The 19,050-nt window shown below is 40.6% G+C and overlaps 1 protein-coding gene across 2 annotated transcripts in view; it reads left to right on the top strand.

The window, feature by feature from the left end:
- Positions 1-18,597: 18,597 nt before the first annotated feature.
- Positions 18,598-19,050, top strand: part of mtor (mechanistic target of rapamycin kinase) — a 147,903-nt gene continuing 147,450 nt past the window's right edge. The window contains exon 1 of one of the 2 annotated variants that reach the window (XM_028021230.1): positions 18,598-18,771. Coding sequence is in view for 1 of the 2 variants with exons in the window: in XM_028021223.1 (XP_027877024.1) it covers positions 18,870-18,900 (31 nt within the window). In the remaining variant the exon portion in view is untranslated. The other variant, XM_028021223.1, reaches the window with a different exon arrangement.

Genomic DNA, 19,050 nt, shown 5'->3' with positions numbered 1-19,050 from the left:
CTTGCAATTAAGTTCATTTTGAGTATATCTGTTAGTTTTAAAAAAAAAAAAATGTTTTTATGCAGATCAGTTGTAGTTTGTGTTAGTAAAATTATAATTTACTCATACTTTTAGACCACAAGTGCAGCAAAGAATAAGGAACACTATATAATAGTCGATTAAATTCCGTCTGACTCCTCTGATGATGAGTATAGGGACAGCAGTGATGAGGAGTGGCTGCCAGAGAACGCTAGAAATATAGGAGATACGGATGATGAAAGAGATGCAGAAAGTCAGGATGATTGAGAGTCAAGATGATGAGGGCCAGGATGATGGACAGGATGCAGAGGGAGGTCAGCAAGATGAGGAAAATGTCCACATGGTACCTGCTCAGAGAAATATTCACAAGGGCCATGCCTGCATATGTCTGGAAATATGTCTGGAAAGTCCAAGACAATAACTTTGATGGAGACTTTCCACCTTTTCTAGGAGAAAGAGTAAATGTTGATGGAAGACAACCAATTAATTTCTTTAGGTATTGGTTTCCCTTAGATCTCACTGATGAGATGGTGCATAACACCAACATGTATGCACTGCAGACAAGGAAAGAAAATCTGGCAGTGACAAGCAAAGAAATGCAAATTTTTCTAGAGATCAACATGGTCATGTTGACATTCGGTATCCTAGGACACGGATGTACTGGTCTAGTGAGGATGGCCTTCGTCTTGGAATAATTGCAGATGCTATCTCTGTAAACAGATATGAGCAAATTCTGAGTTATCTACACTTTGTGGATAACTATACCTACCAGCCAGCAAACACAGACAGGCTCTTCAAAATAGCACCAGTGGTAAGTACACTTCAGAAAACATTCCTGGTGGCAGCAAACCCTGAAGAATTCCAATCAATTGATGAGCAAATCATTCCCTTCAAAGGCCAACTGTCAATCAAGCAATAAATACCAAAAAAGTCCAAACCCTGGAGAGTGAAAGTGTGGGTCAGGGCAGGGTCCTCAAGTTATATGTACAAATTTGAAGTGTGCCAGGACTCAGCAATTAGGAGTCAGAGCAGTGGCTTGGGAACGACTGGAGATGTAGTGATGTGCGTTGGTGACACCAAAAAGTACAAAAACCACAAGGTGTTTTGACAACTTCTTCTGCAGCACTCCACTCCTTGAGGCCTTGAAAGACCTTGGCATCTATGGCAGGTACATGCAGAACAAACAGAGTGAAAGGAGCGAGTCAGAAGAAACTTAAAGAGTGAAAAACAACTGAAAAAAGAAGGAAGAGGAGCCTGCTCTGTTGTCAGCACAAACAGTAACCTCACTGTCATACGTTGACTTGACAGCTCAGTCATCGAGCTAGCAGGCTACACAGTACAACGCCACAACAGAACGAAGGACTCCGGTAAGAGCAGAGGAGGAGGGCTCTGTGTGTACGTGAACAACACCTGGTGTACTAACACAGCGACTGTCATCAGCCATTGCTCCCCAGACCTGGAGTATGTGACTGTTAGGGCAGACCAATATACCTCCCCAGAGAGTTCACCGTAGTCATGGTAACTGCTGTTTACATACCACTGGATGCTAATGCTAAAACAGCTATTGGACTTTTGTATGGCAGCATTAGCCATCTGCAGAGCATCTATCCAGATGCTGTGCACATCATAGCGGGGGACTTCAGCCATGCAGACTTGAAGACGGCGCTCCCCAAATTCCACCAGCATGTAAAGTGTGCTACAAGTGAGGCTAACACTCCGGACAAAGTCTACTCCAACATCAAGCTAGGCTACAGGGCTAGATCACTTCCTCACCTGGGTCAGTCGGATCACCTGTCCCTGCATTTAATTCCTGCTTATGCCCCCCTCAGGAAAACTGCTCCAACCATCACCAAAACCATCAAATCCTGGCCCCAGGATGCGACACAGCAGCTGCAGGACTGTTTCGACAGGACAAACTGGGATGTTTTTGAACATCAGGACCTGGAGGTTTTTACAGACAGTGTACTGTGCTACATCAAGAACTGTATTGACACTGTAGCTGTGGATAAACTCATCCGGGTCTTCCCAAACCAGAAACCCTGGATGACTCAGGAAGTCCAGCGACTGCTAAAGACCAGGAATACCGCCTTCAGGTCTGGGGACAGGACCGTCTACAGTACAGCCCGAGCTAACTTGAAGAGCGGCATCAGAATGGCTAAGTCTGACTACAGGAGGAGGATATAGGGCTACCTTGACAGCAACAACAGCAGGCAGGTGTGGCAGGGAATCCAGCATCTCACCAACTACAGGACCAACCTCGCAGCTGCGGAAGGCGACGCCACGCTGGCAGAGGAGCTGAACCTCTTCTTTGCCCGCTTTGAGGTGAAGCCAACAGAGGCAACCACACTACACCAAGCAACCCACAACACCACACTCCTCGTTGTAGAGGAGCACGAGGTGAGGCGCACACTGCGGGCTGTCAACCCAAGGAAGGCTGCTGGACCTGATGGCGTCCCTGGACGTGTCCTGAAAGACTGTGCCGATCAGCTGTCTTCACCAGGATCTTCAACCAGTCCCTAGCCCTGTCTACAGTCCCATCCTGCCTGAAATCTTCCACCATAGTCCCCATACCCAAGAAACCTCACATCTCTTGCCTCAACGACTACCGGCCAGTGGCACTAACCCCTGTGGTGACGAAGTGTTTTGAAAAACTGGTCCGGGGTCACATCACAGCACTTCTCCCTCCTGGCTTTGACCACCACCAGTTCGCCTACAGAGCCAACAGATCCACAGAGGACGCTGTGATCACGGCCCTCCATGCTGCTCTGTCACATCTGGAGCAGCAGGGGAGCTATGTGCGGATGCTCTTTGTAGACTACAGCTCTGCTTTTAATACCATCCTCCCTCACAGACTGGTGGACAAATTGGGGGACCTGGGCCTCCCTCACTCCACCTGCATGTGGATTCTGAGCTTACTGACCAACTGACAGCAGAGAGTTAGGGTGGGAAAACATACATCCACTGCCCTCAGCCTTAGTACTGGCTCTCCACAGGGCTGTGTGCTGCTCTATTGTCTGTACACATATGACTGCACCTCTGCCCACCACAGCAACACCATCATCAAGTTTGCTGATGACACCACAGTGGTGGGGCTCATCTCAGGAGGCGACGAGTCCGCCTACAGGGGTGAGGTGGAGCGGCTGGTGGTGTGGTGCAGGGAGAACAATCTGCTCCTCAACAACTCAAAGACAAAATAGAATAGAATTACTTTATTCATCCCAGCAGGGAAATTATTTCGCAGTTACAGCAGCATAGAGACAAGACACACAACAACCACCACTGAGTAGCAATTGTACAGTCATGGCCAAATGTTTTGAGAATGATTCAAATGTTAATATTTACAAAGTCTACTGCTTCAGTTTTTATAACGGCAATTTGCATATACTCCAGAATGTTATAAAGAGTGATCAGCGTAACAGCAATTAATTGCAAAGTCAATATTTGCCTAGAAAATGAACTTTATCCCCCAAAACACATTTCAACTTCATTGCAGCCCTGCCTTAAAAGGAACAGCTAACATTGTTTCAGTGATTGCTCCATTAACACAGGTGTGGGTGGTGATGAGGACAGGGCTGGAGATCAATCTGTCATGATTAAGTAAGAATGACACCACTGGACACTTTAAAAAGAGGCTGGTGCTTGGCATCATTGTTTCTCTTCTGTGAACCATGGTTACCTCGAAAGAAACACGTGCAGTCATCATTGCACTGCACAAAAATGGCCTAACAGGAAAGAAAATCGCAGCTAGAAAGATTGCACCTCAGTCAACAATCTATCGCATCATCAAGAACTTCAAGGAGAGGGATTCCATTGTTGCCAAAAAGCTCCCAGGCGCCCAAGAAAGACCAGCAAGCGCCAGGACCGTCTCTTAAAAGTGTTTCAGCTGCGGGATCGGGCTACCAGCAGTGCAGAGCTTGCTCAGGAATGGCAGCAGGCAGGTGTGAGTGCATCTGCACGCACTGTGAGGCGGAGACTCTTGGAGCAAGGCCTGGTCTCAAGGAGTGCAGCAAAGAAGCCACTTCTCTCCAGGAAAAACATCAGGGACAGACTGATATTCTGCAAAAGGTCCAGGGGGTGGACTGCTGAGGACTGGGGTAAAGTCATTTTCTCTGATGAATCCCCTTTCCGATTGTTTGGGACATCTGGAAAATGGCTTGTTCGGAGAAGACGAGGTGAGCGCTACCACCAGTCTTGTCTCATGCCAACTGTAAAGCATCCTGAAACCATTCATGTGTGGGTTTGCTTCTCAGCCAAGGGAGTCGGCTCTCTCACAGTCTTACCTAATGAATAAAGAATGGTACCAGAATGTCCTCCGAGAGCAACTTCTTCCAACCGTCCAAGAGCAGTTTGGTGATGAACAATGCCTTTTCTAGCATGATGGAGCACCTTGCCATAAAGCAAAGGTGATATCTAACTGGCTCAGGGAACAAAACATAGAGATTTTGGGTCCATGGCCTGGAAACTCCCCTGATCTTAATCCCATTGAAAACTTGTGGTCAATCATCAAGAGACGGGTGGACAAACGAAAATCTAGGAATTCTGACAAAATGCAAGCATTGATTGTGCAAGAATGGACTGCTATCAGTCAGGATTTGGTCCAGAAATTGATTGAGAGCATGCCAGGGAGAATTGCAGAGGTCCTGAAGAAGAGGGGTCAACACTGGAAATATTGACTTGCTGCATTAACTCATTCTAACTGTCATTAAAAGCTTTTGTTACTCATAATATGATTGCAATTGTATTTCTGTATGTGATGACAACATCTGACATACACACATGAAAACCAGATGGCAGCAGATCATGTGAAAATATAATATTTGTGTCATTCTCAATACTTTTGGCCATGACTGTAGACAAAATAAAAATAAACATAAAATATAACATACTGTCAATATAAAAAGCAGCTTAGAGCAGTCCTTGCAAAGATTCAAAAAATGCAGATACAGTATGTATATGTAAATATATGTACAGCAAGTGTGCCACAGTGCAGTTGTGCAAAATTGGACTGATTAATGCAGAACAATGATTTAGCTTTTATTGTACAGTGAGATGGCATGTGGCAAGAAGGATTTTCTGTATCTGTCCCTACGACAGCGGAGCTGGAGCAGCCTATATGAGAAGGTGCTCCGCTGTCTGTCCACTATGTGGTGGAGAGGCTGCTGTTTATTGTCCATAATAGACAGAAACTTCTTCAGTGTCCTCCTCTCCACCACAGTTTCCAGGGACTCCAGCCTTAGTCCCAGTACAGAGCCAGCTTTCCTGATGATTTTGTCTAGTCTATTAGAGTCGCTGGCTCTGATGCTGCTTCCCCAACACACAGCAGCAAAGAAGATGGCACCGGCAACAACACTGTGATAAAAGGTCTCCAACATCTTGCTGCACACATTGAAGGATCTCAGCTTCCTTAAAGAACTCATAATAGATTACAGGAGGAATAAAACGGACATTACACCACTAACCATTGGGGGAAAATGTGTGGAGAGGGTAGCTGATTTCCGTTTCCTGGGGGTCCACATTGAGCAGGGCCTCACATGGAACATGAACACCTTCGAGCTGATAAAAAAAGGCCCAGCAAAGACTGTACTTCCTGAGGGTTCTCAGGAGGAACAACATCAAGGAGAAGCTGCTGGTGTCCTTCTACAAGTGCTCCATAGAGAGCATACTGACCTACTGTATCTGCGTATGGTATAACAGCAGCACTACGGCTCAAAGGAAAGCTCTCCAAAGGGTTGTGAATACAGACTAAAAAATCATTGGCTGCCCTCTCCCCTCACTGAAGGACCTGCACAGCGACCGCTGTCTAAGAAAAGCACAACATATCACAAAGGACACTTCTCACCCTGGACATTCTCTGTTCACACTGCTGCCTTCAGGCAGAAGATACAGAGCAATCAGAACAAGAACCAACCGTCTCAGAGACAGTTTTTACCCGTTAGGAATAACAAAACTAAATGCAATCAAAAACATCCATTAATCATCATAAATGATGTATGTGAGAATGTGGCTGTTCTTATTTATTAGTTTTTTTTTGTTGTTTTTTTTCCAATTATGTGTTAATTCTTACATTGTGTGTGAATTGTGAGACAGTTATTTTTTGTTTTTAAGCATATGCACTGACTGATGGCACCTTTTAAATTTTGTTGTTCTTGTGACAATGACAATAAAGATTTATCTATCTATCTATTTATCTATATATCATCCACATGGCATCGAAATGTGCAGGTCAGTCCCCTGAAGACACGGCCCAACCAAAGATGGCTGAAGATAGAACAAGCCAAGATCAGTGTCCAAAGACCCTACTTGGCGGCTCTTTATAACCAACACATGGGTGGGATGGATCTCGTTGACCAGTGTGTGGCAATGTATCCCCAGAGATGTAGAAACAAGCGGTGGTACATCAGAGTGTTCTTTCATTTTTTGGATGTGACTGTTGTAAATGCCTGGCGACTCTACCTGATGTCTGGATTGGAAAAGATAAATCTCCTCATTTTCAAAGCTTCTGTGACCCATGCACTGATAAATTCTGGCTCTGTTCAGCAAAACAGAAGAGGAAGACCCAGTGGAGCCCCACCTCCAGCAAAGTGCAGAGCAGTGACCAAAGTACCCAGTGAAGTCAGGTTCAGTGCAGGAAATCACTGGCTCGGGCTCACCCAAGTCAAAAATGCAAACAGATGCCACGATGCTGCATGCACAAGGAAGACCAAATACATCTGCATGCAGTGCCATGTGGCACTGTGCCTTGGATGCTTTGCCAATTTTCATGTAGCCTAGGAGTTAGGAAAATGAGTTAGGAGAGAAGTTAGAAGAGGAGTTCTGGAGATGTAGGTGTTTGATGAAGATTGTTCTCTTGGTTTTTACTAAACAGAAGGGCTATAGAATGTTAGAGTGTATGAAAGTATGTTCAAGTGCTTTTCAAAGCCCACAATGGAATATGTGGTCATGGATTTATGATCAAACTCAGATTAAATTATTCTTTAGTTAAGTTCATACTGTTCTATTTTGAGTGCTGAAGCGCATGTAGTCCACTGTAGTGGACATTTCGGTAACTTCCTGAAAAAATAACATTTTTGAAAAAAAAAAGTTCATATTTGTTTTTTTCATACCCTAAGAAGAGTAAAAACACATTTAAAAAAATCTTGACTCAGGGATTCATAATTCATGCATCAGAGGGATATGCATTTTTGCTTCGGCAATTAAAAAATTTTAAATTCGGGATTTGAAACCAGTGGCTCAATTGTAATGTACACCGTTGATAAAAACAGAACAGAGTTTTTAAGTCTTTTTGGTGTAAAAACTACACCAAAAAGGCTAAATATTCTCGTTAATTTTTTTTTAAAAACCAGTCATCTAAACACAATCCATGAAAACATGAAACACACTCTCAGACAAAAAAAGGACACTCATTTAAAACCCCAGGACTGATGGCCGATAAAAACGACTTTGATGCCATGGCACCGTGAAGGACCCTCCACTGAAGATCGTCAGTCCGGTTCTTATTAGAGGCTTGTATAGAGTCCTCCACTGAGGTTTCTGTCCTCAGAGTTTGTCACTCCACACACTGATGGCTCTCTTGTGTAGAGTTCTCTTATTCAGGATTTTCATGCAATATTAATACAGTACTTGTGGACCCATTCTGTATAAGTCCATCTCTGGGTCCATACTGTGCAGCAGGGGACCACTGTCCTCCTCAAAATCAGGGTCCAAGAGGATGTCTGGAAACTGGTCAGTCGGCTCAGGCAGACTGTCCAGCATCTACATGAAGTGCAGATGCAGGAGCTACCTCTCCCCAGCTGTCATTCTCCCCTTCACCTGTTCAAGTAACCGCCACACCAGTCTGGTGGATCGCACCCCAAGCAGCGAACCAATGTCCTGGCCATTTGAGAAGTCTGGTCCAGCCACCTGCACCAGCCTCCGCAGGGTCACCGTCCCGTATCTGGACAATGCCTCAGAAAGACCCGGTACGGTGCTGTCACAGGCGTCCAGTATTGCTCCACAGACTAATGGTTCTTCTAAAAGCCAATGCAGAGAACTATATTTTTGATCTGTGCAGTTTAAACAATCGCATGATTTAAAAACACTCTGATAAAACTGAGGCAACCCTTTTAACTTTAAAAAGCTAAAATTGGTTGTCAAGAAAACTGGTATGGGGTTTGAGATCTATCCAGGTACACGCAGAAAAAGGTGCATAAAGGCTTAGGAGAAATAAAGCAATCTTGTGTTTTGATTCATATTTTATTATGTTGAACATGTATTAGTACAATTGGTAATATGTGTATGCGAATAAGTAATCACTGAATGATTCTGAAATGTATGAATAATGATCTGTAATGATAACAACAAATAATTATGGTTGATGAGTTATAATCTGAAAGAGATGTAAGTTTTAATGAATATTAGAGCTGAGATGATTTAAATGATTTCAATACTAAGTTGTTGAATATGGTTGATAATGTTAACAAGACAAAGAGGGCAGTTATAGAAAAGAAGGAAGTTGGAACAATACAGTCAGCAGGATGGGTGAGGCCCGGCTGACAGGAAATGTCGCAAGTAGGCAAAAGGTTGCTAGACTCAGTAAACAGGATGGGGGCCGGTACTTTCCACCGGAGAGGCAGCAGATGTTCAGGAAGTCATGCAGACCAAGCTGTACACACACACACACACAGAGGAGAACAATATAAAAGGAGGCTGAAATGAGAAAGCAGGGGTTCTTTGTCCACGGCGCTGAAGGAGTCGAAACGGGGAAGCAGAGGAAACAGCGACGGACCGCACCCTGGAACCACGGGAGACTTGAGACTCAGCGCCGCCAAGAAGGGACAAGTACCGGACGCCCAAGCCCTGGTTCCTGATTCGATCGTCGGTCTTGCCTCAACCCAAATATATTGCAACAGACTTGGAGAAAAGACAGAGTTCCCGGAGGGATAAAGAGCTGGGTTTTCAAAGGATTTAAACCCGTTCTACTTTGCTACTATTCTAAGGAGGATTTTTCCGCATAAGGACAAAGATTCTGACCAAGGCTTCTGGATGTTCCTGTTGCTAAAGATCCATCAGCAACTGGGTGTGAGTTGAATTTGCCCCCAAAAATCTATCTTAGAACATGCGACATAAGTTAGGGAAAGGAGACAGCATGGTATGGTTATACATGTGGATCTTATTGTACTGCTCTCGAATTATATACAATTGATTATTGATTTGTATGTCACATATCCCTGCTTAAGCTTGCTTAATAAATTCATACTCTAAAATTCTAATGAGGTTGGTGGACATTGGAATTAATTGAGTTGTTTAATCATTTTTCAGTTCTTTTAATAAAGGTAAAACTAATGTACATGGTTCCAGTAAAGAGGAGGCTTCATAATTTCCTTTGGTGAGAGTAAAATAATGACCCAGGGACTTACATCCAAGTCACTAAATTTAATCTAGCCGGTTCCAAGAGCGAGTTATATTTTAGAAAGCGAGCTACCGTTAACAGAAGTGGTTATTGGAATTATGCAGCTGTGAGGGCTACTCAGCTGATTGTTCCCTAATTGAAAAGGGTCGTAGCTTCTGGATTGAAGGTAGTTAGAGCTAGACGAATTGCTTTCGACACCAGTTTGAATAGATTATCTCTTATAGATCTCGTTTAGGGTAATACCCAAGTCTTAGAGATTTTCCGGACCTGTTAGACAGAGAACTGGTCAGTAGTCAGCCCCGGAGGGTTGTGATGAAGTGGGCGGGGCTAGCTATTGCAGGATAACGGACATGGTTTAAAATGGAGCAGCATCCAGCCCCAGAAAATGTTTATATCTGAGAATGCAGCTGGTCGCATTCCTCCACACATAGTCAGGAGATCCTTTCAGGTACTTTTGAAGAAAACGGATTTGGAAAGAGGCAGTTTTACTGGTCAGGTGGAGAAGGCCCTGGCCCCCCTCCCGTCTTAGTAAAAACAAGACAGACTGTGGCAATGTAGACTGTTCCAGAAGAAATAAACCGTCTCTGATTGAATTTTTACAAGCAGACCTGATGGTGGGTCTAAAACAGAGAGTTTGTGCCACAGCTGTGATTCAACAAGGTTATTTAAAACCAGCACCCTGCCCCTATAAGACATTTGGGAGTGCAACCACCTCCACTTTGCCAACTTGTTTTTAATTTTTTACTCAACGTTTTCTCAGTTTATGCATACAATATCTTTACTACCTACAAACACACCAAGATATTTAAAACAGTATTTCCTCCAGACAAGACCTAGAGGGAGAACTGGGAGCCCAACAGAACACTCACCGATGGCCAGGGCTTTGCTCTTTCCCCAGTTCACCCTTGCAGCAGACAAGACAGAAAACTTTTCAGTGATCTTGGTTAAAATGCTGACATTTTTTTGGTCCTATATTAAAACATCGTCAGCGTAGGTAGATAAAACAATGTTGTTATTAAAACCAGGTAAAACCAGACCATAAACACTTGAGCATATTTTCTGAAGGAGGAGTGCGTAGAGCATCCCAGAGAGCACACAGCCCTGTTGAACGCCTTTACACACCCTAAAAGGAGCACACAGACCAGACTACCATTGATCTTCAGCACACCCTCAATGTTACTGTACAGCACCTGGATCTTGGCAAAAGGACCTTCACTGAATCCAAACCCCCTCATGGTTTTCCAGAGGAAGTCGTGTTCAATGCAGTCAAATGCCTTGAAATCAATGCTAGTGAAATCAAGCCAATTTTTAGACCCAATGAACCAGAGACCTCCAAAACGTCTCGAATTAGGTAGATGTTATCTACCATGGACCTGCTGGGGATGCAATAGGTCTGATCCCAGTGGATGACCTGCTCCATAGCCCTTCCCAGCCTAGTCATCAGGGCCTTGGAGAGGATCTTATAGTCAGAGGAGGGACACAGGGCACCAGTCCTTAATGTCCTGCAGGTTCCCTTTTTTGGGTAGTAGAGTGATAACTGCCCTGCGGCAAGACAAGGGGAGTGAACCAGCAAGCAGACTTTCATTATAGTTGTCTAGCAGGTCTTTTGCCAGAATGTCCCAGTAGGCCTTGTAGAACTCTACTGTGAGCCCATCACTGCCTGCAGTCTTCTGGCCCTGCATGCTGAGGAGGGTTGTGTGGAGCTCCTGAAGCCCCAGAGGGTGCTCCAGCTGACTGTTGGTCTCCTCGGAGACCTGGGGTAGTTCATTGCAGAACTCTCAGAACATTTCCTTGTTCTCTTTGTATTCGCCCTGGAACAGAGAAGAGTAAAACTCTAAAGCCCTCCTCCTGATCTGGTTCACTCAGTTGCTCACCTGGGTCCGACAGCGGAGAGTGGATCAGCTTCCTCTGCAAGCTGAAAAAGAATCTAGAGGGAGCATCCATCTCATTGATGTTTTAGATCCAGGACCTGACAAACACACCTTTATTTTCCAGCAGGTTTGCTAAAACTAGCCAACTAGATTTGAGAGCTTTAATATGCTCTCGACTTCCTGTGGATTCACTAAGTTGTTCTAATTCCACTATATTAATCTCCAGATCTCTGATAGATCTGGTAATGACATTGAGAGAGTGCTGCTGACTCAGCTGTTTTATTTGGACTTTCCCATAGTCCCACCACTGTCTGACAAGTAAAATCAGACTTTCTCTGTCTAAAACCAGCTCAAAAATAACTTAAAATCTCTTTAAAACCTTGATCATAAGTTAAAGCCGAATTAAAATGCCAGTAAGTGCTTCTAGGTAAAATGTTTCTAATAAAAACAATAAATATATTCCTTTATTTAATCAGGTAAACCCCGTTGAGATCTAGATCTCACTTTCAAGAGGGACCTGAGCAAAACTTTGCAATACATAGCAACCTGGTTACAAGGTTAAAACAATTAATACATATGCACAAGTATAAAACAATAAAAACAATTTAAAAACAATGACACTGTTTCATAGAATCTTGTTGCCTATCTTTAAGAACTGCTCGAAATAAGTCCAGTGAAATAATTTCCGACATCTTAAGTTCAGACTGCAACTGATTCCACGCTGTGGGGCCAACACACTGAATGCCTGCTTACCTTTTTCAGTTCGAAAGCGTGGGACATGCAGAAGAATAATGTTATTGGAGCGAAGAGAACGAGAACTGACAGTTCTATGTAGGAGAGTGGATAAATATGCTGGGGTTAGACCGAGTAAAGATTTATACATCAGGATCATTAAATGATTGTTTCTCCGTACACTTAAAGGAGCCATTCAGCTTTTGCGTACAAATCACAATGATGTGTCAGACGTCTACTACTGGTTATAAATCTTAAAGTGCAATGATACACAGTATTTAATGATTGAAGACATTTGGTCGAAGCATTCATATATAAAACATTTCCATAGTCCAAAAGTGGCAGGAATGTCGCTGCTACCAATTTTCTTCTAGCTTTGAGTGTAAAACAAGATCCATTTCGATAATAGAACCCAATTTTCATTTTCAATGTCCCTAGTAGATTTGCTATGTGATTTTTAAAAGAGAGTTCATTATCTAGAATAAAACCAAGATATTTATAATTACTGACAAACTCGATTTGTGCTCCTACTGCAGTGGTAAGCAATAGGGAAGTTTCTGGTAGTTTTCTAGCATGTGAGAAAATCATTGCTTTTGTCTTGTCCACATTCAAAACCAACTTCAGAGTTTGTAAACGTGTTTGAACTACATTAAAAGCAGACTGCAAATACTGTATTGCCTGCGATAGTGATGCAGAATAGCAGTATATTATTAAATCGTCAGCATAAAAATGGTAAAAAGCATTTGACAGATTATCACACAAGTTATTTATATAAATAGAGAATAAAAGCGGACCCAGAACTGAGCCTTGAGGTACGCCATTTAAAATAGTGAGAGTAGAAGAAGTGACACCAGAGAATTGAACTCTCTGGGTTCTGTTTGAACCCAGCTCTCACATCAAGCTACCCACATGGTAGCTTGATGTGAGAGCCCAATCCTGTGTAGAATTTCAATTAAAAGCTTGTGATTTACTGCGTCAAATGCCTTTGATAAATCAATAAACAAAGCAACACAATGTTTTTTGTTATCAAGAGCCTGGATAAGATCATTACAAACCTTTAACGTGGCAGTAACAGTGCTATGTTTTTTTCTAAAACCAGACTGAACATTTTGTAAAACACAATTAGAATCTAAAAAATTCTTCAATTGATTTGCAACTAATTTTTCAAAAATTTTTGCTACGATACATAGTTTAGAGATTGGTCTGTAATTGTTTGCCTGTGACGATTCCCCACCTTTGAATAGAGGCAAAACAAATGCTGATTTCCATACACTAGGGATTTTATTAGAGATTAGACTTAGATTAAAAATATGAGATAATGGCTCTGCATAAACTCTGCAGCCAACTTTAGAAAAAAAGGATCCAGATTATCTGGCCCCGCTGATTTTCTGGTGTCTATGTTTTTCAGTTCTCTGAGAACCTCAGCTGTACAAATAGGGGAAAAGTTAAAAATGGTGGAGTTACACTCATTATTCAAAAACAGTTCATCAGTATAAAAGCAGCGAGTGATCTGCAAAAGCACCGGTAAAATCTGGCATGTTTTAAACACGTTAAAATTGAGTTTAAAACAATAAATACCATCAAGACAAGCTAAAGAGATTCAGTTTTCCTTAATTTGGGACCATGTGTACTGCCTGGAGCCTGCGTTCATGCGTTCTGAGAGGAGACCAGCTGCCGCACAGCATGTTGGGCCGCTGGACGAGGTTCTGCATAATTATGGTCTTAAAATTCATTTTCAGTACATTTAAAATCCCCACCCCACCCCACTTCTGTAGAGTTTGGGGTGAAAGCTTTGGGACAGAGGAAGCCCATCCCTGCACTCTGGGAGGTGCCGTGATTTAAAATTAACTCCCCCTTCCACTCTCTACCCCAGTCTGTTTGTTAAATGATCACTAGATTCTTGTACATAAATTACATCAATTCTCTTTTGATTCAATTTTTTATAAATTAAAGAACATTTTACAGCCTCCCTTGCCCAGTTAAGATTCAAAGATGCTATTTTATAAGAATCCATGTTAGGTGAGAAGTTAAAAACAACACACCAAAAAAACTATTAAAAAAATACGACAGTGCTATGGTGCATCATTTTATTTAAAATTGTTTTCTAGCCTAGCTTTGTACATTATTTTCTTTCATCTGAATACTTCCTGATCTGTACAACCTGATACTGTCATGAGGTGCGGTGGTGAAGGTGGTGAGGCAGATGCTGTAGACCCAGGTTGAAGTAAAGATGGTAATTTTAATAATAAATCAGGTTCAAAACAGTCCACAAAGTTCTGGCGGCACAGCTGAGCAGAAGCCAGGGCTCACACCGGTAGCAACAGTAATTATCTGTGGCAAATGAACAGGCAGACAGAAATGATGCGACGAGGACCCGACAAAACACAGAGACACAGGTGAGACTAAATACACAGGAGGTAATTAGGGAACGAGAAACACCTGGGAGTAATCAAGGGGAAGACAGGACAACATGGAGACACAGGAAACTCAAAATAAACACACAGAAAAACACGGAACACGACAGATACCTCTTGCTGAAAAATAAAATCATCTCAAATTAGTAAATTAACTTTTAACTTTTATTCCTCTCAGACCTTTACTTTGTTGTAGAAATGTTGTAAAAGACTACTGGGTATCTAGGTTCTTTGCTGCTTGTTTGACACTTCCTTTCTCTCTGCAGTCAGCTTGAGGTGGGCTGGAAATTAATGTGGCTCCTTTTGATATTTTTGTTTCCTAAATGGATTACCTGTCACAAACTATTAGATGATAATTTTTTATTTGCTTTCATATGCTGTCTGTGTGGGCACATCACTTCCCTATCAGTTAGGTAGAAAGGGAAAAACAATGGTTATTGTGGAGCTCACTGCTAATTTTCCTACTGATCATATCATAGTTGGAGGGGATTTCAATTTGGCTCCAGATGAATGTATGGATCAATGGCCTTCACTGCTGGTAAAAGAAACTCCAAATCCTATCCTTAAAGAATTTGTTAGTAACACGAATTTAATAGACGTCTGGAGAGCACTACACAGTGGAGTCAAACAGTTCACCTGGCACAAACCTAATGGTCAAAGTAGATCACGCATTGATTATTGGCTGGTCCTAGAGTGTATTAAAGAAACAGAGATAGCAAACTGTCCTGTAAGTGATCACTGCATTATCAATTTAAAACTACAAAAAGTAGATAGAAGTTCTAAACTCAATAATTACTGGAAATTTAATTCAAACCTTCTTACAAACTTAGAGTTTTGTCAATTTATTAAGGAACTTATTCTAAATATATCAAGTGACAATTCTATTGAAACACCAATTCTTAAATGGGAATACTTGAAATATAGTATTAGAAAATATTCAATTAAATTTGGTCAAGAATTACATAGAAAAATAAAAGCAGAAGAGACAATGATGATTAAAGATCTTATGTCACTTTACAGAAAATTAAGTTGGACTGACAAGGATAAAGAAATAATAAATAAATTGCAATCTAAATTAGATGAGATATACATAAATAGGGCAAAAGGTGCTTATGTAAGGTCCAGAGCCAGAAAAAAATAGTGCTTTCTTTTGTAACTTAGAAAAACGTAGACAGGAATATAATGCTATTAATAGTCTTATAATTGATGAAGTGGAATGTTCTGAGACTAAGAGAATAACAGAAGAAGTATTTAAGTTCTATAGTAATCTTTATAAATCTTCACATACAGAACAAATTACTTCATCCTTTTTTGATAAAATAAGTAATCTAGTTCCTGTTATTGATGAAAACTTCAAGGAAATTTGTGATGAAGAGCTAAGAATCTCTGAAGTTAACATTGCTATAAGAAATATGGCTTCTGACCGCCAGACGGCCTCACAGCTAATCTTTATAAACATTTCTGGGAGGATTTAAAACTGTTTCAAGCCGTAGAAGAATGTGTAGGAAAGAACTCATGGAAACTATGAAACAAGGTGTAATTAAACTAATCCCAAAACCTGGTAAAGATAAGAAAAATTTAAATACGATAATTTAAGACCTATCATGCTTTTGAACACTGACTACAAGATCTTAACAAAAGTTTTGGCAATGAGGTTAAAAACTGGTTTACCTAAAATAATTAGTCAAACCCAATCCGGCTTTCTGAAAGGCAGATCCATCATAACAACATCCGCCTGGTTCTGGACCTTATTGATTATAGTCATTAATAAAAGATGATGGTTTTATGTTGTTTTTAGATTTCCACAAAGCATTTGATTCTGTGGAACATCAATTTATTGTTAACACGTTGAGACATTTTGGTTTTGGAAATAGTTTTCTTAATATGATTACCATGTTAAACACCAATATCAACAGCTGTGTGTCTTTGTCACAGGGCACATGCCCCAGATTCAAAGTAGAAAGGGGAATCAGACCAGGCTGCAGTATCTCGCCTCTCTTATTTATTTTAGTTACAGAACTACTTGCAATAACAATTAAAAACTCTAATATTGAAGGTCTGGAAATAAATAACCAGAAAATAATCATTAGCCAATTTGTAGATGATACAACCCTCTTCCTAAAAAGCAAAGAACAAATTCCTCCAGCTCTAAATAAAGTTGTTCTCTCAAGCCTCAGGGCTACAGCTAAATGTAAATAACTGTGAAATTGTGAGTATCCATAACTGTTCTGATTCTTCAATTTTCAATATTCCAGTTAAAAATGAAATTAAGTACTTAGGCATGTGGATTACTAAGTGTAAAGCTACCAGTGTTAGAAAAAATTTACAAGACAACATTGATAAATGTGGGAAAACCTTAAATATAGAACTTTATTAACAAAAACTGAATCCTTATCCAGGCTGACGTATCCTGCATGTTCCTTCGCCGTCCCTCCAAATATCATAAAACAGATTAACAGATGAAATTTTAATTTTATTTGGAAAAATAAGCACCATTACATCAGAAAAAGTGATTTGCTAAAACATTTTGAGGAAGGTGGTATCAAGGCAATCGATTTTGAAATTATGAATGGTGCTTTAAAAATTAGATGGCTTCAGTCCTTTTTAAAAAACGGTGATCTTATTTGGTTTGTTATACCGTCGTTCGTATTTCAAAAAGTTGGAGCTATTGAGTTGTTATTGAAATGTGATTTTGAATTATCAAAACTCCCTCTACAACTCTCTAATTTCCATCAACAGGTTTTGTTACAGTGGAAATTAATGTTTAAATAACTTCAGCCTCATAATGTTCCACTGTGGAATAACAGAGCCATTCTATGTGGTAGAAAATCTGTTTTTCTAGAAGATTGGTGGAATAAACAAATCTGGTCAATTACTCATTTACTGGATGGAAATGATGAAATTCTAAGTTTGGAGGAATTTAACAGGAAGTATGGAGCTGATTGTTCACTAACAATTTATAAGAAAGTTTTACGTAGTATCCCTAATGTCCTCATAGAATAGAATAGAATTACTTTATTCATCCCAGCAGGGGATGTTAAATGGGGGGAGGTCAGTCAGTTAAAAACAATTTACCTAATTTCTTTATTCCAAGACTCCATAAGATTCAAATTGAGCATGTGGACATTAGAGATAACAAATGCAATAACAGGTTTTTGAATCAGTATTCTATAAATAATATGTACCCAGGAAGAACAAAAAGCACAGTTTTCTTACAAAATTTTAAGAAATCTATGATAGTCAAAATTAGGACAAATTATTTGAAATTCCCTATTCCTCCTAAATATAAAGAATTACATTTTATTACCCCTCCAGGGGCTCTTTTGTCCCTTAAATGATAGTAGGCCGACAGGAAACAGGGAAGGACATGCAGCAAATGTCGTCGGGTCCGGGATTCGAACCCGCGACGGCCGCGTCGACCCACGGCACGCCCAGAATTACGTTGTAAAATAATAAATAACATACAGTATATCCTTCACATGAGTTCTTAAGAGAGAGATTTAAGTTTAATGTTGAGAATTGTGGTTTTTGTACAACTCAATTGGAAACAACTAAACATTTGTTTTACGAATGTAAAGAAGTATTAAACTTATGGGATCAACTTCGAAACTTTCTGTCTTCTAAAACAATAAATGTGGATTTTATTTCCTTACAAAACATTAAATTCGGTTTATCTATGAAATACATTTTTTTTTGGAATTTTTAGTCAATGTTCTAATGATTATAACAAAATATTATATCCATAAATGTCGCTATGCAAAATGTTCCCTCTCAATCTCTGCTCTTAAAAATGATCTTTCCTTTTTTAAAAGATGTCTGAGAAAGATGCAGAATTTAAACGCAATTAAATTGTTTGAGTTAATGGAAGAATTTCAGTAAGTAGTCCCCTCTGATTAAGTTATTTTATTATTATTATTATTATTATTATTATTATTATTATTATTATTATTTTATCTATTTTTATTTTGATTAATACTTTGTTGTAGCCTTGCATCTAATTGGTTTTGTCAACAGCAGGAGTTGTGATATTAGTTTTTTTGTAATGTCTGTTATTTACGTGTTGTTTGAGATTGTTATTGTTATTCTTATATATTCAATAAAAAAATAATTAAAAAGGTAGAAAGGGAAAAAAGAAAATAAAACTTCATGAAGCTTTGAGTTGCGCTCAGTTTGCGCAGCTGAACCCTTGTGAGGATTTCCCCCTGTGCATTACTTTGGAGTCGCTCTAACACAGACATACCTCTGTTAGTCACCGTGAGCTGTCCTAGGCTATTAGTAATACAATGAGAAATACCCTGGATAAGCCGAATAGTATTTAAGCGGCCGTCCGGCATATTAATACAAACACGTAAGTAACTCAGACGGCTGCTATCTCTGCGCACTGTAGGAGCTACATGAGCTAGCTTAGCATTAGCACCGGGGCTAAAGCTAGCTAAACAAACAAGCATGACCCTGTCTTGCCTCAGGTACAGTGCCTGTAAGTGTCTAAGCTAGTCTAGTAACGTAACTTAACTATTTAAATCAAGCAAAGGTCATTGAAATGTTTATAACTGTCCATAAACGTTAACAGGTAATTCCCTTGTTAACTTAAGTCGTTAGCTTGTAGCTGTCTGTAAACGACATAAGA

The sequence above is a fragment of the Xiphophorus couchianus genome, chromosome 1, assembly GCF_001444195.1.
Source record: "Xiphophorus couchianus chromosome 1, X_couchianus-1.0, whole genome shotgun sequence".
NCBI classification, from domain to species: Eukaryota; Metazoa; Chordata; class Actinopteri; order Cyprinodontiformes; family Poeciliidae; genus Xiphophorus; species Xiphophorus couchianus.
The sequence above is the reverse complement of the archived record's forward strand: the minus strand, read 5'-3'. Positions and strand labels throughout refer to the sequence as shown.